This window comes from Trachemys scripta, chromosome 2 (assembly GCF_013100865.1).
Source record: "Trachemys scripta elegans isolate TJP31775 chromosome 2, CAS_Tse_1.0, whole genome shotgun sequence".
NCBI classification, from domain to species: domain Eukaryota; kingdom Metazoa; phylum Chordata; order Testudines; family Emydidae; genus Trachemys; species Trachemys scripta.
Window position 1 is genome coordinate 120,209,954 of NC_048299.1, and position 23,217 is coordinate 120,233,170.

General features: G+C 44.2%; 1 protein-coding gene across 1 annotated transcript in view; it reads right to left on the reverse strand.

Moving 5' to 3' along the window:
- The window catches only part of MAJIN (membrane anchored junction protein), a 142,287-nt gene that overhangs the window by 41,462 nt on the left and 77,608 nt on the right, over positions 1-23,217 (reverse strand). Inside the window, exons 8-10 of the mRNA XM_034759393.1 lie at positions 17,220-17,274; positions 6,563-6,632; positions 6,169-6,313 (exon numbers count right to left, since the gene is read on the reverse strand). Coding sequence (XP_034615284.1) covers positions 6,169-6,313; positions 6,563-6,632; positions 17,220-17,274 — 270 coding nt within the window. The remainder of the gene's footprint in view (positions 1-6,168; positions 6,314-6,562; positions 6,633-17,219; positions 17,275-23,217) is intronic.

Genomic DNA, 23,217 nt, shown 5'->3' on the forward strand with positions numbered 1-23,217 from the left:
TCAGGCAGCTTACTGAGGAACTTGGACATAGCCTCCTATGTCCAAGTTTGAATAATTATAACAGTCAACAGGGAGCTGTAAATCTGCAGAAAAATAAACCTTCCACTGAAAAGTTCTAATTTCTTTCCATCCTTTTGTTTAGGGGTAGCTTTTGCTCTACCTTAACTTTCATTTACTACCAGAGAGCCCAGAGTGGGATGCTCATAGAACTGTTCAAACCCTTGGGATGGAACTCGGTATTTGCATTCCATGCACAATCGCCACAGACGTGATGGATGATGGGGTTTGCCATAGGTCTTAATAGGCTGCATTACTGCCTCATTTATAGGGAGGGCAACTTTCCCTACCATGGCAGGGTGTAAAATGTCTGAGCTTACAAGGATTCTCCTCCACAAGCTCCATTTGTACATCAAAGGACATAACCATCCAGGAGATCTTGGTAGAACTTAAAATCATCTAATACTAAAGAAGACATTTCCTCATCTGGTAACAAAGATGAGATGTTCCGAGGAGGCAGGGGATTACCTTCTTGAGGCTGGTCTTGAACGGCAGATGCAGATGGCAGGTGTCTAATGCAGGTAACAGGCAGTCCTGGTCTTCCCTGCTAATGAAGAGCTCAGTACTGACCCTGACCTCGATCTGCCTATCAATATCGCATGGGCAAACTTCCCCTCCCTCTCGGGGATATATTTCTGTATCACAGAGGAAACGAGGACCTGAATGTTGGCAGCATTCCCCAAGGTACCCAGTAAGGCCAATGATGGGGCTGATACTGAACTAGAGGCCAGTTGCACCTAGATCAGGCACTCCAGTCCTTCAACCTGCTCTTGTCAGCATAATGTCTACAGGATGGGGAACAATTCCTGGAGGACACCATAGATTCCCTGAAGTGGGAGTACACAAGAACCCACTTTGCACTCTGAGGAGTTGGAGTATTAAGAAAGTCGTGGTGGTGTGGTACCAGGTGGTGTCACTGGAGATCAGGACTGTGATCAGCAATAGGACTCTAGTACTAGTAGCAACATCAGGGGCTTCCCAGCTACCAGTACTGTACACTGAGCTGGAGCAGTTACCAGTGGCCCTGGAGCCAACATTGAGGAGATTGAGAAAAGTACCACCAGACATGAGGTCACTAGCACCAACATGGGTGCCAATGTGTGTACCACATGTGATGGAGCCAGCAGGGCACTGTTGGTCTGGATGACTGGTGAGGACAGTACCAAGAGGCTCAGTAGATCTTTTGCAGCTGAATAATGTGAGGGATCATAGACCTTGAACCGAGGCCCATGGGTCCCCAGAAAGTGCCCAGGCCGTGACTGCCACACAGCAGCTCACGTGAGAAACCAGGGAAGGGTCCAGTGAAAGGTTAGCTTGCAGAAGACCCTGCCCCAAAGCTCATGATTGGGTGAAACATTCAGCCCCCTGATTGGCTGAGGGATTCTATATAAATGAGGAAGTAACATCAGGAAGTTGTCTGAGCAACTCGGGCAGTGGTTCTCAAACTATGGGGTGGGCCTCTCAAGGGAGGCATGGGAATGTGTCAAGGGAGGCATGAGCTGTGCGCTTTTATTTTTTTTAAAGAGGCTCTCAGCCCCGGGTGGTTGGGGCACACGCAGAAGGGCCATGCACAGCCAGGAGGCGGGGATAAAAGGGGACAGCCCACCACCCAGGCTCAGGCTCTCCTTCCCTCCCATTCCCTCACCAGGAGGCAGCCTGAACTCAGGCTCTGCTTCTCCCCGCACCCCTGATCCCTCACCTGGACCCAGCGGGGCTCAGCTGTCAGCCTGGGGGTGGCAGCAGCCACAATAAAGTAAGGATGGCAATGCAGCGCTAAGTCTGCTGTGAAAAGTGAATTGAAGAATATCGCTTTTCACATTGCCACCCTTACTTCTTTGCTGCTGCTGGCACGGTGCTGCCTTCAGAGCGGGATGGCAGTATATGTACTGGGGGGGGGGGCAGGGATTACAGATGATTACAGACACAAAGAAGGGGGACACAATCAAATAAGTTTGAGATCTACTGAACTAGAGGAATTCCTGGCTGGCTGCTATCACAGACCCCTCTGCCCAGAGACCCCTCCACAGAATGAGGCCAGAAGCAGAATGCGGGGCAGGTGGCAGGGACCCTGACCCCAACTGTGCAGGGATCCTGGACCCCACTGTGTGGGGCCAGGGTGCAGCCGGGACCCCAGACCCTGACCCTGTCACTGCATGGGGCTGGGGGACAGCTGACAGCCCTGCCACTGACCTTGCCGCTGCATGGGGGGAGAAACTGGGACCCTGACCCTGCCACTGCACGGGGCTGGGGGCAGCCGGAGCCCCAACCCCGACTCCTGAGCTGGGCCACAGCTGTGTGCTAATTGGGCCACGTGTGGCCCATGGGCCGCGGGTTGAGAACCACTGGTCTACAACCTAGTATGTATTAGAGTTGGGAACAAATGGAACACCGTCTTTTGAACACGTTATGGACACTTTGCGTATCTTGTGATGCCATTTGGGTTGATAAATGCACCAACCATCAATTTATAAATGATGTACTCTAGGACATTTGGACCAATAGCGGGATGACATGCTTATTTTCTCAGACAATGCTGAAGAGCACACCATGCAAGTCTGTTCCATTGTGGACAGGTTATGCCAACATGGCCTCTACGCCAAACTAGAAAAATGTGCTTTTGATCAGTCCTCCATAGAATTCCTAGGTTTCATCCTCTCTCCTGCTGGTATCAAAATGAATCCATACAGTGTGCAGCACTACAGAATGTTCATGAACTACAATGCTCCTTGGTGTTCACAAACTCCTATCAGCAGTTCATTCTGAAGTTCTCAGAGTGGATCAACCATCTCACTGTCCTGCTCCTCAAAAACATCAGGTTCCAATTCTCCACTGAGGTCTAATAGACCTTCAAACAATTGAAGCTCACCTGTATGACTGCTCCCATATTGGTCCACCCCGACACCATGCAAGCCTTCATCCTCAAGGCAGATGCTTACAACTTAGCGATCGGAGCTGTGCTATCCCAAACGCATGGTCCTCAACAACTGCTACATCTTTGCACCTTCCATTCCAGAAAACTCAAACCCCCCTAGAAGAACTACAACATTTTAGACAAAGAACTACTGGCAATTAAGACCGCTTTTCAGAAGTGGTGCCACTATCTAGAAGGGGTCCAGTTTCCTGTCCAGCTGTACACTGACCACAAGGACCTTGAATATCTGCATAGGGCTAAGGTCCTCAACCAATGACAACTTCAGTGGGCCTTATTCTTTTTGCACTTTAATTTTGTAATCTCTTGTTGCCCAGTAACCAAAATCAGCAAAGCTGATGCTTTGTCCCAGAAGAGTGAGTATTACACTGACTTGAAAGACCTGAACCTGAAAACCTCCTGCATCCTCAAGCTTCAGAACTTTCTGGGTGTAGCTCCTCCCCAAGATCTGTTCACCCTCATAAGATCAGCCTCTGTGCATGGGATCCCTCCTGCTGACCAGGAAACCATAAGTAAGGAACCCCACAAGGGCCTAGATGGGGTAACCTATGTAAAAGGGCATATATATCCCCTTGGACCTCTGAGGCTACCACCCTACAGGTATGCCATGATTCCCCTGTGGCAGAACATTTTGGCCACTTTAAAATTCATTTCTTCTAGTGACTTTGCTTACAGGACACAGTGCAGGCCTATGCGGCCTCTTGCAATGGTATGTGCCCGCTCCAAGGCACTGCACAATAAATCCCTGGGACTCCCACAACTCCTTGAGATTCCACCTGGCCCCTGGACAATCTTAGCCATTGTAGTAGAACTATCCAAGTCCAATGGGTTCACAACCATCCTGACAGTCAGTGAAATGCCTGCGGAAAAGTACGCCTTTCTATTGATGTATTTCGTTGCAAGGTAATCCAGTGCCAAAATTGCGATGTGTGCGCCATCTATTGCCCCTCTGCAGTTAGGGAAACCCATTTCTGCAAAGCCATTCATTATTTTACACACATTGCCAAGAGTCATGGTTCTTCGCAGCAGGGTGTGATTAATGGCCTTGCACACTTGCCTTAAAGCGGCCCCAACAGTCGACTTCATCACTCCAAAGTGATTAGCAACCAACCAGTAGCAGTCTGGAGTCACCAGTTTCCATACTGCAATTGCCACATGCTTCTCCACTGAGAGGGCAGTTCTCATTTTGGTGTCCTTGCACCGCAGTGCTGGGGCAAGCTCTGCACACAGTTCCAGGAAGGTGGCTCTCCGCATTTGAAAGTTCTGCAGCCTCTGCTCATCATCCCAGATCTGCATAATGATGCAATCCCACCACTCAGTGCTTGTTTCCTGAGCCCAAAAGTGCCAGTCCACTGCGTGCAGCTGTTCCATGAATGCCAAAAGTAATCATATGTCACTCCTATCCATGTCACCCAGCAGGTCAGGCAACTCTGAATACTGTTCAGTTAGAAACTTTATAATTAACTAAACTGCCAACCGCGATGTGTTAATGACAACTAGCAGAGCACTGGAGAGCAGTTTGGGATCCCTCCTTTCACACACAGATGGCTGGAAGACCATGGAATGTTGGGACAGAAAACAATGCATCATGGGACGTTGAGCCCACACCATGATGCGCTGCGATCCATTCCGCCAACCCACAAGTCATAGCAGCATAAGGTGATGAGTGGGACTGTGGGATAGGTACCCACAGTGCACCACTCTCACTGTCAATGCTAAAGCACTAGGTGTGGATGTGCTCTGCCAACAGAGGGAGCGTAGTGTGAACATGCAATAGCGATGTTACTATAGCGTTTTTTGGTTGTCGACGTAACTTTTGTCGACAAAACTCTGTAGTGTAGACGTTGCCAAAGGATCCCATTCTTAGGCACCTAACTCTCCCCAGACATTGTATAGGGAGCCTGGGTGCCTAACCTGGGGCTGTGAATTCTACTAGGTGACAGGATGTCTAAAGGGTAGGCACTATAATACTCAGCCCTGCCATGCCTAAATCCCTCTGTGGATCTAGTCCTACACAACTAAGATTTTTCTAGTGTCTGACATTTCCTTCAGAGCCCCCTTTCCAAGGAATTCCAGCACGTTGAGGAGTGAAATTGATGGGTGTGATCCTTGCTTTGTGTAGATTGGGTGAATTACTGAAGAAAGTTTACGTTTGTTTTATATGTTTATTTTTCATGATAAACTGATGACAGTATTTTGGTACAACATTAGTCACTGTGGACTTTACATCAGTCCTTAGAACAGGACTCTCTATAATTGATGTGTTTCCTGATGCAGAACAGCAGCTTTGATCATGTTGACATTGATGAGTCATAGCTATTTGCTTTTCTCTGATCACACTCACACTGAATACTTCTGAAAACTAGGGAACAGCATGACTTATGATTACATTACCGTAATGCAGCTGCTTACTAGAATCTTTCATCTTCCCTTTATTTAGTTAATATTATTTTCTATGACAATACTTCTAAAGTAAAATTTGAGTAAGCATATGCATTTTAGAGCACTTTGAAATCTCAGCTCTTGAACAAGCTTTGCTGTCAGAGCAAAAATTCTAGAAAGAGCACATGAAGAATGCAACTGATATGCATAACACCTATTATCAGAAAGCTGCCGAGGACAGAATTAAACCTCAAAATACATGGGTTGTGCTTGGGTTCTGGCTTACAGCAGAACCTTAATCCTGTTGCTTATGCACACTTCACTCTCTTTGGCATATCACTTTCTTTCAACCTATATTGTAGTTTCAAACTTTATCCTGAAGAACTTTTGAAATATTGTGTGTCCAAAGAGACAGTGGTTGCCCAGCACTAGCTGAGGTTAATTCCAAGTTTTGGAAGTATTAGAGTTATATAGTTTAATCCCCATTGTGCACAAAAACATAAAAATAAATTTAATGTTTGCATATCATTGGACTTCTAGTGGAAACTGTAGCTTGGGAACCGAACTGAACCCAAATTTGGACCACTAGCCCTGCCCCAAAACCCCCTCGGCAAAGAGCAATTTTCAGGACAATCCATTAAGCATGTGGATTGTAGAGCACTGAAAAAAACAGCTGTTAAACAGTAAGCAAGTCCCAACCTCAACTACCATTCAGCTATAATGAATTCATGAATTGGCATTGTCCCTGCTCCCTGCCATGGATAAATCTGTCTCTAGATGGTTTAAAGCTACTATAGTACCTTTTCACTAACTCAAGGAAACCTCTTCCTTTTGACTCCACATTTCCTTCATTTCTAATGGGGCTGATTTGCTGTTGCAGTTGCATTTTACCTTCTTTCTGGGTGGTTTCTGTGCTTTGTTCGATGTTATATTCCACAGGTTCCCCTACAACAAATAAGAGCAAGAAGAGACAGTTTGATTAGAGGAGCAGAGAAGTTACTTTGGCCCAGATACTTCGCTGGTGTAAATCGGTGTATGCTGATTTACACCAGCTGAGATTCTAGACCTTTCATGCTATGGTCACACCAAAATTGTTTTTAAAAGAAAAGCTGAACCAATTTAATCAGTGCAGCCTTCAAATAATCAATGTGACCAGTTAAAACACAGTAAGCATACTGATAATTTCATACTTACATACACTCATATGGCCATAGTCCTTCCTAAGGGCTGCAGGATCCTGATATTTCTGCTGAATATCTTCTGACTGATTTTGGCAGGGAGGGGAGGCAGTAAGGGGAGAAATCTACATTGTTAAATTTGCTAAATTGTGTTTTACACTTTAAAAAAAAATAAACAGTGAAAAAAATCTATTCTCTCATTTATGATCTTTTTATTGTTACTACCAGCCTGCATTTTTACAATAGATGTTTTTGGAATTTCTGTTGTGCATTATAGTTTTATCTATCATTTACAGAATCTATCATTTCAATCCTTAAAACATAAATTTGAATGATTAAAATGCTTATATAAGCTAAATTTTCATTGCATAGTATGTTGATGTATTGGTTAGGGGAGACAGAAAGAATACTGGTGCAGTGTGGAAGAGCCAAAAGGGAACATTGGTGAACAGCATGTGCAGGGAGGAATCGAGGTATTTGTGTGGTAGGATAATTGAGAGAGTTGAGAGGAAAGATGTTATGCAAATATAAATTATATGCATTTTTCCACTCAGGTTTTTCACTGCACCAACATAGACAGGATTGATCTTCACAGGAGATTCCCATTCCTAGTTCTTGAGCTTCCAGCACAAGACAGAATGAGAACTCAACCTGGCTTTTAAAGTTGTGGTCCTCTGGTGCTGATAATTGAACACAAACCCCCACCCACTCTATCCATTAGTGCTTCAATCCCTCACTAGAAACTTCCAGTCAGTTCCTGAATGGATGAGTAGCAAGAAATCATGGAAGACTTGGTTCACACTCTTAAACTAGTTGCACAATACCAATGTAAACTGTGACTAACACTAATCCCCCTTACACCAATTTCAAACTAGAGTATGCTATACTAGTGCAGTCATGACAGCACACCTCTGCTGGGACTTTGCTCCAGTCAAGGATTAAACTCATAACCCTGGGTTTAACAGGCCAATGCTCAAACCACTGAGCTATCCCTCCTCCCCAAATGCATCTTGTGTAAACATACCCAAGCTAGCTTTAATCTAGCTAGATTGGGCACTAACAGGAGTGAAGTCACAGTAGCATGGGCTTCAATGGAGGCTGTACAAGATCACCTGGAACTTATGGTAATTACTTGGGCAGCTAGGCTGTGCTGAAGCCCATGCTGCTGCAGCTTCATTGCTACTGGTACCTCAGATAGCTACATTAATCCCAATTTATGATTGCAATGTAGACATACCCTCAGCATAACCACAAATGTGAAAAGGGGATGGGAGATGAGACAGTCAATAATAATCAGAATTATAAGATACAAAATCAAAGATTTTAAGTCCAGAAGCAAGCATTACGATCATCTAGTCTGACCTCCTGATTCTTGCAGCTGCTGGTTGAGCAAAAGTATATATTTTAGAAATACATCCAATCTGGATTTAAAGAGTTAATGTGATGAAGAATCCACTACATCCCTTGGTAAGATGTTCCAATGGTTAATTACCTTCACTATTAAAAAATTTGATGGTTCTTTCCACTGGATCTTATTATGCCTTTGTCTGGTAGATAAAAGACATCTCTAGAATCAAACATCTTCTTCCCATGCAGGGACTTCTAGACCATGATTAAGTCACATCTTAATCTTCTCTTTGATAAACTACCTAGATTGAACTCCTTAAGTCTCTCTCACCGTAAGGCAGGTTTCCACACCTTGAATCATTCTTGTAGCTCTTCTCTGAATCCTCTCCGATTTTTTCAACTTCCTTTTAGAAGTGTAGACACCAGAACTAGGGCAAAGTAATGTGAGACAGAGGCCCATAGGTGGTTCACTACTCTATAAAACAGCAACTCTTATCAAGCCAGACATCTTCACTACACTTAAAACACTGTTTTCATGTTATAGATCCCAAAAGTGCTATGTAATATATATTTGGAAAACTCATAACTCATTGATAATTAATATTATTGTGTGGTGTATGTAGGAGTAACATATGCAAAATTACAAACATATGCTGAAATTATGTTCTTAAAATGTGTGCAAACAGGACATAATACCCCACCTGAGAAAAAGGAATGTGGTTCCACGTGCTTGAATGTGTCTCTGATGCAAGAGACACAAAAGTGGGTGAGGTAGTATTTTTTAATGGACCAACTTCCGTTGACTCTTCCTTGGGTCTGGGGAAAATACTAAGAGTGTCACAGCTAAATACAAGGTTGAACAGATAGTTTAGCATAGGCAGATAGCGCATATTTTAAGGGACCATTCAAGATGAAGTGGCCCGTTAACATCCCTGTTGTCACAGAATTTAAAGTCAGAGGACAAAAGTTTTTGTCCTCAGGCAGATAAGCTGGTGTGTCAGTGATTTGTCATGCAGCTTAGCAATAGCAAAACGATCACTTGCTGAGGCTGAGAGGGGTACCACAATAACTCACGATTCTGGGAACCACAGCAGATTGTCACATTGGCAGATGGTTTTGGGGAAATTTGATAATGGGAGGGTGTTGGGGTCACTCTTCAAAATGTAACTTGGCAGTGGAAGCCAGGGTATGACCTGCATGCTTGTAGGCTGGCTGCTGGTGTCAGTGCTGTGAGCCACAGAAGCATAATGTTTAAGGCATCCAGAATTGCAGGGCAGGTGGTGATATAACCCCTTATTCATCTGAGTTGAACCCAAAGTATAACTAGTATTTTAGTAATGGTCTCAGTAATGCCACATTCAGAGATAATTTTATATCACTCTATCTCTGAATATTACCCTATTTATACATCCAAGGATCAATGCAAGCATTAGCCCCTTTAGCTACAATATCACTCTGGGAGCTCTACAGTGATCCCAATTCCAATATTCCTAACACAAAAACTAGGAGACAGTCTGTTGGAGGGAAATAAACCCTTTTCTGGGAAAAAGGGATCTCTTCTCTGCTGAGCCAATACCCAGTAAAAGCTCTCTTCATGCAAAGGGCCTCAGCTCTTTGGGCTGCTAGAAATAAGGCATATATTTTTAACAGTGAAAGTAATTAACTCATGGAACAATTTACCAAGTGGTGTGGTGGATTCTCCTTCACTGACAATTTTTAAATCAGGATACACTCTAGGAAATGTTTTTGGGAAGTTCTATGGTCTGTGTTATACAGGAGGTCAGACCACATGATCACAATTGTCACTTCTGGCCTTAAAATATTTGAATCTATGTTTACTTTTTAAAAAAAAGGCACAGCTGATGCTACAGAAAAGAAATCAAACAGAATTAAAATGAAGTCTGAAATCCTCCCAAACTGGAGAGACTGATGTCTCTACCTAAGGCGAGACTTCTGCTTTATTTGTATCTCTATATGTCTGCACCCTCATAACTGGGACCAGCTACTCCAGCTACTTGCCTCTTGAGAAGCCTGAGAGCCCTTAAAAGGTCAGGTCTCTGTTCCTCTGACCACTTTCTCCTTCCTCACTCCAGCAGGAACACAGTAGCAGTGGGCTCCAGCTGGCTCTGCAGCTGGCCAGCACCAGTGGAAATAGCAGGGGAGTACCTTTGGTCACATCTTAACTTTTTGAAAATTGAAAGACATTTTCTAAAAGGTGAAAATGAGGCTGTGACTCCTCTCTAGCTCCTCCCTCAACACAGGAACCATCACTAGGCAGAAGGCTGCCAAAAGGACTCAACTCTCTTTACAAGTACAAATCCCTGTCCCCACCTGAAGGTCAGGAGGCCATTTTACAGCTCTAACTCCGAGCTTGTCTGTACACTTAGTTTGCAGCAAACTGAGGTGTAAATCGACCCTGCCACACACTAGTGCCCATGTGGACCCTGCTGCCACACACTAAAAGTTCTGTACTGCATTTTGATCTAGCCTGCTTTGAAACAGGAACAGATCAAAGCACACATAGCACTTTTAGTGTGCAGCATCAGGGTCCACACAGACACTTAATGTGAATCAGGCTAGTGAGGGGCAGATTTACATCCCGACTTGCCATGAACTATTGGTTAAATGTAAACAAGCCCTCAGACAAGACAAATGGTACGTGCTCTCTCTCTTCCCCTCTCCTTTCCACCTCCTTCCCTAAGCAGAGAAGAGTAACAGGGATGTCATGATAACACAGATAGCTTACTTCAAGGAAATAGATGTCTGATGCAATTGACTCTTCCTCTTGCTCAGCTCAGCCTTACCTGTTATTATTGTAATTTATTATTGTTTCCATTGCTGTTATGCCACCATGCTTCCAGCACACCTTCCACTACTCCAGGAACACACTACTCCAGCTCTGCCCATTCCCAGGACTCAACCAGGTTACAACTCCACGGATATCCAACAGACCTGCCCTTCCCATGGCATCTGGTGAATGAGACAACCAATCTCCATTTGGCCCATCTCATGGCAATATCCATTTCATCTCCTATCACAGTTCAAATTGGGAGGAACTGTCCCAGGAAACAGAAAAGCAGAAATAAGAAGCCAGGTTCCAGACGTCTAACACCTATATACTGCAAAGGACCACTACCTAAAAAGGGGCTGGAAGTAGATAGTACAAAGCATCCTAAACTAAAACTGATGCTTATCAATGCAAGATCTGCTGTTAACAAACAACAATATATGAGCTCATCAGTGATGAAGCATCCAATATAGTCTGTATCACTGAGACCTGCCTAGATGACACTGCAGGTCCCACGGTAGCCCATCTCGTGCCCTCCAAGATACTCAGAAAATCACAGACATATAAGACAAGAAGAAAGGCAGCACAGCGTTCAAATTCTCTGCAGACATCAAATGCAGGTAAGGCAATTTCATTCAAATTCATTCATCTGACAGCAGAAACCACAGCCAAAGCTAATAGACTTTATGCTCATTTACAGACCAATATAGACAAAAGGATTCATACAGGAGCTTGCTAATATCTTGTCAACCGTAGTGGTGAGATGCTCCAGTCTTATCATCCTGGAGATTTTAAAATGCATATTGACAAGGCTTGCAGATGCACAAGCCCCAAAACTCATCTCCTCACTTGCCTCCTTAGCACTTTCAGAGATCATCTCTGGTCCAAACCACACAGCTGGTCACATCCTGGCCCTGATCTACAGCCTAGGTATCAAAATAGAGGACATCCCAACCCAGACACTGTCTTGGACAGACCTCCAGTTCATTAAGGCAGTGGTCAGAGACCTTTCTGTGTCCAGGCAACAAAAAAGACCAGTGATCCTGATTCACCAGGAAGACTCTTGGACTTGAACAAATTCCAAAGCCTGCTACAGGACAACAGCACCACATCCAAAGGATGAGGAGTCAAGGACCTGGTGAATCATTGCCATTATAAACTAGCATGCTAGCCTCCAAATGGACTCTTCTTCCCCATTGCCCACACAGATCTCCTGGAGAGAGGGATGGAAACTCGAGCACCAATGGCAGGCAGAAAAGGCTGATTCAGACTGGATGATAAATAATACATTTCTAAAAGCCTATGCTGAGGCTATATTTTAGGCCAATAGGAACTCCCTGTCGCCTTCCATTGAGGCTGTCAAATTGTGCCCCAAGAAGCTCAGTGGTAAACCGTTTCATCAATCCTGAATGCCTATAACCTGCATCAGAGCTGAGCACCAAGTGCTCAGTATCCTACTTCTCTGAAAAGATCATGCACATTCATTAAAGCGTTCTCAAACAGCATGGATCCACTTTGCCTATACCACAACTAACAGCCCATTTCCATAGTTCAGTACATTCATTCATTAAGAAGATCTGAACACCCCACCATCCTCTCCAGGATTTCATCAGTTTTGGAGCTAAATAAAACTTCATCTTCAAAGGGGGAGTCCTCTAATTTTGACCTGATACTAGGAGGCAGTCCAGATGATCTTAAGCAGGCACCCAGCCCAAATGTGATAATGGTAGGGATTCACCTGGTCCAAATTAGGATTTCCAATCTTGCCAGAAATCTATACCCAGATCCAGATAATATGACCTTTAGTGATATGAATCATCTTCGTACCATCCTCTAAAAGAAGGTCTTACTATGCAATGCATTTCCTGATAGGAGTTGGACTGCAGATGGACCTTGGATCTGCAATTGATGGTGCTGGAAATAAGAGTGTTCCAGGAGATGAGATTTTTGATAGCCCAGAGCCCAGTAACATGTTTAAAACACTGCCAGCAGCTGTAATACCAACTGTTATGCTTATTTCTGAAAGCAGCTAAAAGGAGGCCTTTCTGAAACCTCAGCACAACTAACAGACCAGGACGAGAGGATGAAGTGAGTGACCTCAAGGAGTAAATATGACCTTCTGCCTTGAGTTGTTTTTTCTGAAGCATGCGATTTTTGCAAGATGGAAATTCTGGCAATAGTTAACTATTGCTATATAGCTGGTTAACTGATGGAAAATTCCCTACCTGACAGGCTGGAAATCTCCACACTTAACTTAGCATCTCCTAAGCAGTTTTTTTGATGAACAAGCTATGTAATACTAACAAGTTAGCTATAAAAAGAGGAAGAAATATGAGCTCGATGGACACTTGAATGCTTGCACACCTCTAAAGTTCCCCTGCATATGGAAGGCCAACCACTGAACTTGCAGTTATCCACTTGAGACCTCCCCAAGACCCTGGGTAAATCTGAATGTTGGATTTTTGGGGCGTTTTACTAATCTGTGGCAGATGTGTATAAGTGTTTGAGATTAAATAAAGTATAGCTTTAAGTGAGAGCACTCTTGTACTGTTTGTGCCAACCATCTATCAGTTGGACGCCCATGTCTCCATTGATTTATTTCCTGACACCACGTTGCACAGAGTAAAAGTTACGAAGAGCTTTGGGTTGAAAGAATCCCAGGTAACAGAGATACAATCAAAATTGGGAATAGAGCCTTACTAAGGGAGCTCAATGGATCATTGTGTTGCCATGATGACGACTTACCCACCCCTCAGCCCATCTGTGACCAAGTAAAACCGGATGGTAGCACACTAAATCACTAAAACAGAACGTTCCACTGCTGATAAAGCACTCTCACCTCAGGAATGCACTCACCAACAGTCATACCAAAAGATAAACTGATGCTGAGGAATTTTTGGGAGGGACCAGAGAAACCCAAGAACCACTTGAACCACTTGAACCTATGGCTACATGCTTGCTATCCTTATGGTGTGCACTGTCACACCCTCCTCCTGAACTTACTGCCAGAGGCTTGGACACTGTCCATGGCGGAGGCAGTATACCTAAAATTCCTCTTTTCTGGACAGGGCATCTGCTACCCAGTTCTCCTTTCCTTTAATATGCATAATCTCCATGTCAAATTCCTGTAAGACCAGGCTCCAGGGTAGCAGTTTGGGGTTTGTACCCTTAGTCCAGTGAAGGCATACCAAAGGTGAATGATCAGTTAGAATTCTGAACCTCCTATTGAAGAGGTAAGGCCTTAATTGTTTGACGGCCCACACAATGGCATAGCACTCCTTCTCTATGACAGAGTAATTATGTTCGGCAGCGGACAGCTTTTTGCTTAGGAAGGCAATGGAATGCTTCTTGCTGTCCTCCCATCTGCATCAGCACAGCACCCAACTCTGTGTCTGATGCATCAGTACACAATTCAAAAGGCTTATCGAAGTCAGGGCTGGCCAGCACAGGCTCCGTAGTGCTTTTACCTTGTTAAAGCCTTTCTGGCACGCCTCTGACCAAATTACCAAATTAAGTTGATGCTTTTTACATAAGTCTGTGATTGGGTATACAATGTCACTGAACCCCTCTACAAACCTCCTGTAATAGTTTGCCAAGCCTATGAAGGATTGGACTTGTCTTTTAGTCTGGGGTACAGACATGCCAATCTGCTCCAACACAGACCCAGGGTCTGAACCACGTGCCCCAAAGCTGCAGACTTAACCGAAAGCAACTTAAGAAGTGTCCCTGTCTTCGAATACAAAAACAATGCATGCATACAAATAGGATGAATAGATTCAGTAGATCATAACCTTTACAGAGATATGTCACATGGAATATGTAGTATAAAACATATTCCAGTTATGTCATATATATACATTCCTAAGCATATTTCCATAAAGCCTTATGGGGTGCACTGTCACATTGAGTTTTTGTTTTTTTGTGTTTTTGTTTTGCATTTGCTGGATATCTGTGCTAACTAATTAGGAAGCAGGCCTTACCCATTGCTGTATTCAGTGTAGCCACTCAGATTACTGTGGTTTCATAATCCAGTTTTGCAGCCACTTTGCATTTTATCTATGAGCCCCAGAATAAACTACAGTTTTCACAGATCTCTCCATACATTTGCAATATAGCATGGAGTGGAAAGTTGTTCACAGCTATTGCCAAAAATGATTCAGTGCTCATCAGCCACAACAAAGAAAGGAGTAAAAACTCCTTTATTTCTGACACCATGTTACGAGCTGATGTAGAGGGCTACACCAAGAAAGCCATTTAGAGTGAACTAGTTGTATTGCTCTGACAAAACCCAAGATCTATGCTATATATCCTTGATCTACATATACACCTCTACCCTGATATAATGCGACCCAATATAACACGAATTCGGATATAACACGGTAAAGCAGGGGTCCGGGGGGGGGAGGAGGGGGGGGCTGCATGCTCCGGTGGATCAAAGCAAGTTCGATATAACGCGATTTCACCTATAACGTGGTAAGATTTTTTGGCTCCCAAGGACAGTGTTATATCGGGGTAGAGGTGTACTGGCAACTTAATTATACTTAATTATTAATTATTAACTATTTATATATTATGGTGCTGTGGCAACTGCATCATAATTAAGCTTCCTTTAAGAACTTCCATTTTATTTTGTTCAGAGGAAAGTCTCACTTTTTTCTGAACTCCTCTAACATAATGGTATGATTATGGTTCAAATTTGCATAGATATAATTTCTGTGACAAGGATTCCTAAAATACTATTTTTAGGTACATGTGTGGCATATTTTTAAAAGTATTTTAAGTTGTTAAAGGCAAGTTTGTGTGCCCACCTGAAAGTGCCAAATTATAATTTGATAACAAAATACATGATCTCACAGCAGTGAGATCACAATCACTCACTTCTAGAAAGTCTTAACATAAGAGAGAGAAAGACTGATTTATCAAACACTCTGTAGCCTAGGAAAGAGTTCCCTGAGTTGGAAAAGAGGAGACCAGGAATTCAAATTCACTATACTTACTGAGGACAGGCATGATCCCCAACCTAGAAGACAGTTTGGGAACAGCCACTGAACAATTCCTCCCATTTTTTAAAAAGACATTAACAGGCAGAGAACCCAGCTCTCCAACATGACAAACCTAAACTTCAGTTACATTCAATATATACTGTGCTTTTCAGAGTGACTAAGCTAGAGAAGTCTGTGCGTGCATAGAAAATTTGAAAATGTCAAATAATGTACTTTCATTACACATTTCAATAAAAAGAGCAGTTTTCAATTAAATATTTTGATTTCAAAAATTCTGACCAGACATTAATAGCAAATGTGCTAAGTGAGTTTCTGGTGGAAAGGAATATTAAAATTATGTATATGTACTAGGGCTGTCAATTAATCACAGTTACTGCCTGTGATTAACTGAAAACACTGGGTGGGGAGGGAAGCATCAGTTGCGAAGGGACCTGACAGTGTCCAGTGAGGCACAGTAACCCAGTACACCTCTGGAGGGCAGGAAGAGAAGAGGAAGTGGTTCCCATCCCAGCTCCAGTGGAGAGGTAGCAATCCTGACCCTGCCATGCCCTATTTCCTCTGGCCAGCACCTCACTCCGGGGACCGACCCTTCCCCCGTGCCGGGCCTCATTGTCCCTGGCTGGCTCCTTGCTGTGGGGGATACCCCAGAGAGAACTGGGGCCTGGTGAGCTCAGCCTCACTGCACCAACCTCTCCTCCCCACCCTCCATTGCAAACAAGAGCTCACTCAGCTGAAGGGAGCCCACCTAGCTCAGGAAAAGGAGGCAAGCCTGGCGAACCCAGTACCAGAAACCACCCTTCCAGAAGCAGCAGCAAGACACCTCCCTCACCCTCCTCCTGCACAAGTCATTGCTTGTCCTCCCCTCCTCCCCACACATCCTCCCTGAACATTGAATGCAGATTTCTATGATGAAACTCTTCCTCTTTGGACAGGAGGCAAGCCTGGTGAGCTCAGAAACCCAGCCCAACAGGAGCAGCATCAAAAATTCACCTTTCTCCTGCACAACTGACCCTTCTCCTGCACAACTCAAGCCCTCCCATCTCCAGAACACTGACTTTCTGAGTTGACTTGTAGGCTCTAAAATTTTACATTGTTTTATTTTTGAGTGCAGTTATTTACAAAAATAACAATAATAATTCTACATTTATAAGTTCAACTTTCATAATAAAGAGATTGCACTACAATACTTGTATGAGGTGAACTTAACTACTACTACTTTTATCTTTTTTACATAGCAAATATTTGTAATAAAAATAATAATATAATGTGAGCACTGTACACTTTGTATTCTGTGTTGTAACTGTAATTAATATATTTGAAAATGTAGTAAACATCCAAAAATATTTAAATAAATGGTATTTTATTATTGTTTAACAGTGCGATTAAAAATGCCATTATTTTTTTTTAATCTTGTGATTAATCACAATTAATTTTTTAACTGCTTGACAGCCCTAATATGTGCTTTTATACTTGCAATTCTGAAAACCTGGCTGTAAAAGAAGGTATTTATTCATTATGTATTTTCTGTGGCTTACCATTCTGAAGTCACCTTTTGACTTGCTTCCATTGTGAATATTTTCAGTTTCAGTTCTAAAAACAAACCAAATATATAGGGAGTGAAGTCTATGAAGTCACTAGAAGCAATTATATAACCAGCAACTATCTTAAATGTTTCATTCAATTTTTATATTACTTGTGACTTGCAAAATATATACCATAGCTTAGGGTTTAACTCTTAGGTCTGATTTTGATTTAAACTTACAGGTTTTCATCAAAAAGTGAAAGCTTGAAAACCAGTTTTTGACCAAAACCTTACTTTTTTTAAAGAAAAATGTTAAGGAAAACAAAAATTTGTGCTTTTACTGAAATTGTTCATGGGAACAAAAAACATTTACCAACCAGTTCTACAGTCGAAAGCCAGAAGGAATTGTTCTAGATCGTTTAGTTGGTCCTCCTTTATATCATGGTATAATGGCTGGCACTCACCTTTGGAGTGACCCTGGTGGCCTGGTGCGGAATCACGATTACATCCATGCCTCAGTTTCCCTTAGTCAGCTTTTAATAAGTTCAGTAAAGCTTGTATACAGGTAACATTGTCCTCAGGGGTCTAATTTATTTAATCAACTACAAAAAAAGGATTCTCCATTGCTTAGAGCAGTTGCTCTCAACCTTTCCAGACTACTGCACCCCTTTAAGAAGTCTGATTTGTCTTGCGTACCCCCAAGTTTCACCTAACATAAAAACTACTTGCTTACAAAATCAGACATAAAAATGCAAAAGTGTCACAGCACACTATTACTGAAAAATTGCTGACTTTCTCATTTTACTGTATACTTATAAAATAAGTCAATTGGAATATAAATATTGTACTTATATTTCAGTATATAGTATATTGAGCAGTATAAAAAAGTCATAGTCTGAATGAAATTTTAGTTTGTACCGACCTTGCTTGTGCTTTTTATGTAGCCTGTTGTAAAACTAGGCAAATATCTAGATAAATTGATGTACCCCCTGGAAGACCTCCATGCACCCTTAGGGGTACACATACCCCTGGTTGAGAACCACTGGCTTAGAGCTCTGCAGTCTCTTCCCTGCTGACTCAGGGTAACTCTCAGGCACGCCCTGTCTAGAGAGCTTTGTAGTCTCTCTCCTCTGGAGCTTTCTCTTTTTGTGTTCTGGGGTTGTTTCTCTGTCCAGGAGCTTCTGCTCTCGGGGGAGACATCACTGGGAGTAGCTTCCTAACCAGCTCCTCTGAGGAGCTATCTCCCCAGCAGCTTCCTCTCTGTGTTCTGGGCTCCAACCTGAGCCTTCATAAACGTTTATAAAGCCCAGATATTCCTTAATTTAGGGCTTCAACCGCAGATCATTCTCCCGTTGATTCCTGTACAGCGCTGGATCGAGAAGAGTAGGGGGAGTCGACGGGAGATGCATGTAGTGTGGACCCCACGGTAAATAGATCTAAGCTATGTCAATTTGAGTTACACTATTCACATAACTCAAATTGCATAGCTTAGATCAAATTTCCCCTGTAGTGTAGACAAGGCCTTAGACTCTGCAGGGAGCACCCTAACAGGGTTGCTTCCCATATAACCCTGGGTTGGGTTCTGGAGGAAAGGGAAGGCCTAGGTCCCCCACCACACTCCCTTAAGGGCTGTCGCCCAGATGTAGGTGGAAGCCTGAAGATTGCTTGCTTGGGGTCAGGAAACAGGCACCTCTCCCACCCTGACAGACAGGGAATGGGCCAGAAGTCTGGAGCGCCAACTGCTAGGGTGCCCATCCTTCTGAGCACCTTATCACAAATTCTCTGCTCATTATGCTGTCTCCCAAGTGTCAAGGTCTGTGATGGGGTGGACTAGGCCCAAAGGCCCCCCGCTGGAGGCCTCAGGGTCCTCCCACACCCATCCCAGAAAAGGAGCAGTGGAGAGGTCCTCCAAGCAGACTAGAGTGGCTGCAGGGGAAGCAGTCAATCAGAGAGGCTGCAGGGAGTAGCCAATGAGGGCCCAGCAGGTTCATGTAAAAGGAACTGCAGGGCCAGAGTGAGTTCAGTCTGCTTGTAGGGAACCTGGGAGCAAGAGGTGCTCCTGGCTGGCTGCAGGAGCAGAAAGGGCTGGATAAATCAGTCTGCTAGCAGGGACTGGGGGAGCAAGAGATTCTCCTGCTGGCTGCAAGGTTAAGGCAGGTAGTTGCTGGCAGGGATTGAGGAAACGAGGGAATAGCTTCTGGCTGGCTGCCAGGAAACAATTAAGAGGGGTTATGCAGAAGTGGCCCATTGAAAAGCAGTTAGTTAAAGGGATATGGCACATGGCTGCTACTTAGAGAGTTCCTGGGTTGGGACTCGGAGTAGTGGGTGGGCCTGAGTCCCCCCCAAAGCCATTGGGGAAGTTGCTGTGCCCTGAGAGAAGGGAATTTAGACAGGCCCAGGGAAGGTACTGTCCATGGAACTGTTACCCCTGGAAGGGGACTGAATTGAGACTGACCCAGCTGAAGATCTGGGGTCAAAGGACTAAAGGGCAGGCAAAGACCCTGAGGGGTGCTACTCCAACCCAAAGCTGGAACCTTCACATATAAACTGGCCAATTAGGGTACTGAGATAGGCCCTGTTGGTCAGACTGAGGATTGAGCCTGGGGAGGGCTACAGAGACATTGCCAACGGAGGGGTACCATGATGAGCCCAATTAGACTGTTAAAGGACATTACCGAGGGCATTGAGCTAAGCCCGGTTGAATAGTATACCCTGGAAGGGGGTTGTTTATTTTTCGCACATGGACAGAGTGTGACTTGGCCAGAGAGATGAGTCAACAAAGACCCACCTGACAAGGGCAGCAGCTCACAGGAGACACTGTGAGTTGAGAAACTGAGAAAACTGCAGGCACACACACACTTGACCAGGGGCACTCGTGAGAGGTGGGTGCCACCCCATTACACAGTCTCTGTTCAGATAGGCTGTGAAAGCCTCCTCCACCTTGAACTGCTTGTCAGTCATCTGAAGAAGAATTGACATGTGCAATCACTCAAAGAAGGAAAAACTGTTATTTACCTGTTCTGTAACTATTGCTCTTTAAGATGTGTTGCTCATGTCCATTCCACAACTCATCCTCCTTCCCTTCTACATAAGAGTCTAATTTATTGGATTCCAGTGACAAGGAACTGAGGGAGAGTTAGGGTAGCTCTGCCCCATTATACCATGCACAGGTTGTGATGTTTCATGGAGTTCAGCCACTAGAGTGGCGCATGGTCAGTCACTAGGTGGAAGGACTATCCCCATAAATAATATTGCAGTACATCAACAGCCCATTTCACTGCCAGGACTTCCTTCTCAATGACTAGTATGGCACCTCCCATGGGAAAAAAAACTTTTTATTGAGAAAGAAGATGGGATGTTCTCTTCCTCCAAATTCTTGAGACAACACTGCTCCAAGTGCAACTTTGGATACATTGGTTTGTACGATAAATGTCTTTGTGAAGTCTGGGTGGAACAGCACCAGTTCCTGGCTCAACTGGTCTTTCAGTGTTCTGAATGACTCGTTGCAGTTTGTCATCCAATGGATTTTTGGGTTGTAGAATCCTTTAAAGGGGCACCAATGGTAGTGAAGTTTGGGATGAATCCCCCATAGTACCCCACTAATCCCAAGAAATGGCAAACTTGTTGTTTGATGAAGGGGACAGGGCAGTCCACTAGAGCTTGGACTTTGTCCACTAGGGGTCGTAACTGTCCCCCTCCCATAGTATACTTTAGGTAGGTGACTTCCTGGGTGGCCAGGCAGCACTTGGTTGGACTGGCCATCAACCCTGTCTCCGTAGAAGCCTGTAGGATTGCAGTAATGTGCCTTATATGGCCAGCCCACCCATCATTATATATGATATCATCAATGTAGACAGTTGTGTATGACCCATATGGCCCCAACACTCTATTAATCAACTGCTGAGTTGACAGAAGCTCCCTGGAGCCCAAAGGACCTGGTTTTCAGACTGCTATAACCTGAATGGAGTGGAGAAGACAGTCTTCTGTTTAGACTTGGGCATCAAGGAGATCCCTTTGTTGAGAGTGGCCACCCCCAGTCTTTCTAATACTTCACTGGCCTTGCAATGCACTACATTTCAAAATTGCATTCACCTTGTGAAAACTGATGCAGAACCAGCTTGATCCATCCTGTTTGGGCATGAGCACAATTGGGCTTCTCCACATGTCGTGCAACTCTTCCGCCTTCCCTACATCTAACATGGTCTAGAGCTCCTGGTCCACTGTCTCCCACATCTTATTTGGAAGAGGCTGCAGACTCTTGCACACCTCCATCTGAGTACAGTGTCAGTATGCTGGAACACCACATATATTTGCCCAGGCATTGCCAAGAATACCTCTGGGAATGAAGCATCCAGCTGACAAATTTGCTGATCTTGCTCAGGCCACAGATGTTTCCCTACCAGTGCAAGGTTACGATCTTGCAGCACAGAAGTCTGAGGGCTGAGTTTGGGGTTGGGGGGGGGGGGTAGTGGAGTGATGAGGAGACCCTCCTGGCCCTTCCACGCCTTTAATAAGTTGATGTGATATACCTCGGTCTGTGTCAGGATTGGGATGTGGGCTGTCTGACCTAGTGGTCAAACTAGGAGTCAAGCCAAGTCTGATACCAGGAGGTCAGAGGGCAAACTGAGAGTCAAGTGTTGGAAGGCAGGCAGGGTCAGGTTACCAGGAGACCAGAAGCAGGAAACAACCTTGAGAGCAGAGACAGGCCACCAGAAAGTCAAGCCAGGGGAGCAGGAACAGAGTCCCAAGACACACAGTCCAGAGCAAGGTTGCATGGACAAATTCCTGTTCCTGTGCTAGGGTTATATAGAAGCTGTGGACCAATCAGGATTGCCCCAGCCTTCTGTCAATCAGGTTCCAGGACTGGAGTCTTCTCTGGGGGTCAGCTTCTGCCCTAGCAACTGTTAGTGGGTGGCAGGTTGGCGCTTACCAGCTCTTATAAGACCTGTGGTCCTGGGTTTGAGACCCATATTCTGATTCTACCTCGCAGGTTGCCAGATCTCATAATCATACTCCCCAACATGTCTCAATACCTCAAAATGACACTGTCATCAGGCCAATAGGTTGGATTCCGACATTGGCAGCAGAAACAATAATCAGTCTCCTCGCTGGAACTCACGTAGATGGGCCTCCTTACAATAAGCCTGCTCTTGGTTGTGCAGGTTTTCCCTTGCAAATCTCCCCAGGATCTTCAACTTCTTTCTGAGCTGGATAATGCATCACACCATGCTAGTTGCCCTGGAATCCTGTTCTTCTCTCATCTCAGTGAGAAGGTCCAGAATTTGTAGGTTCAATTATCACAACAATGCTCTGTCATTAGGCAAAGGACCACTGTAGTTTCTTCACAAAGAATATGATCATACTCAAGGCCTCTCACTTCCCAGGGGTTCAGAACTGTGTCAGACCATCTCAACAGGACATTCAGCAGAGACCATGAATGGTTCCTCAGAACGTACATAGTAAGGTGCATTTTTCAGACCCAGAGAATGGACGAAATAGACCTCTTGGCTATATGACAAAAGGAAGCATGTTCCAAAGCAGATCACAGCCCAGGATGCATATCAGACACCTTTCTACTGTATTGGAAGAGCAAACTTCTATATGCTTTCCCTACCATTCCTCCAGTTTGAAGAATTTCATTCAAACTCAGACAGGCTCACACCATGCTAATTATGATAACACCAGCCTGACTTCATCAGTGTTAGTTCTTGGACCTTTTAAATCTTTTCATTTGGGATCCCATATTTCTGCTTCAGATTTCGAACATAGCATCACAGACCTATGACCAGATGACACATCCTGACCCTCATCCTCCATCTGTTATGGATGCTCAGTGGCTATCTTCTCAGGAAACGGAGTGTTCCCTAATGGTTCAAAGCATTCTTTTAAATAGCAGATAGCCATCCACCAGATATATTTACTTTAATGAAATGGAGAAGATTATTCTGTATGGTTCTAGAAGAAAAGTACACCTCCTTCGCAGACTTCCATACAGTTTATTCTCTTCTTCT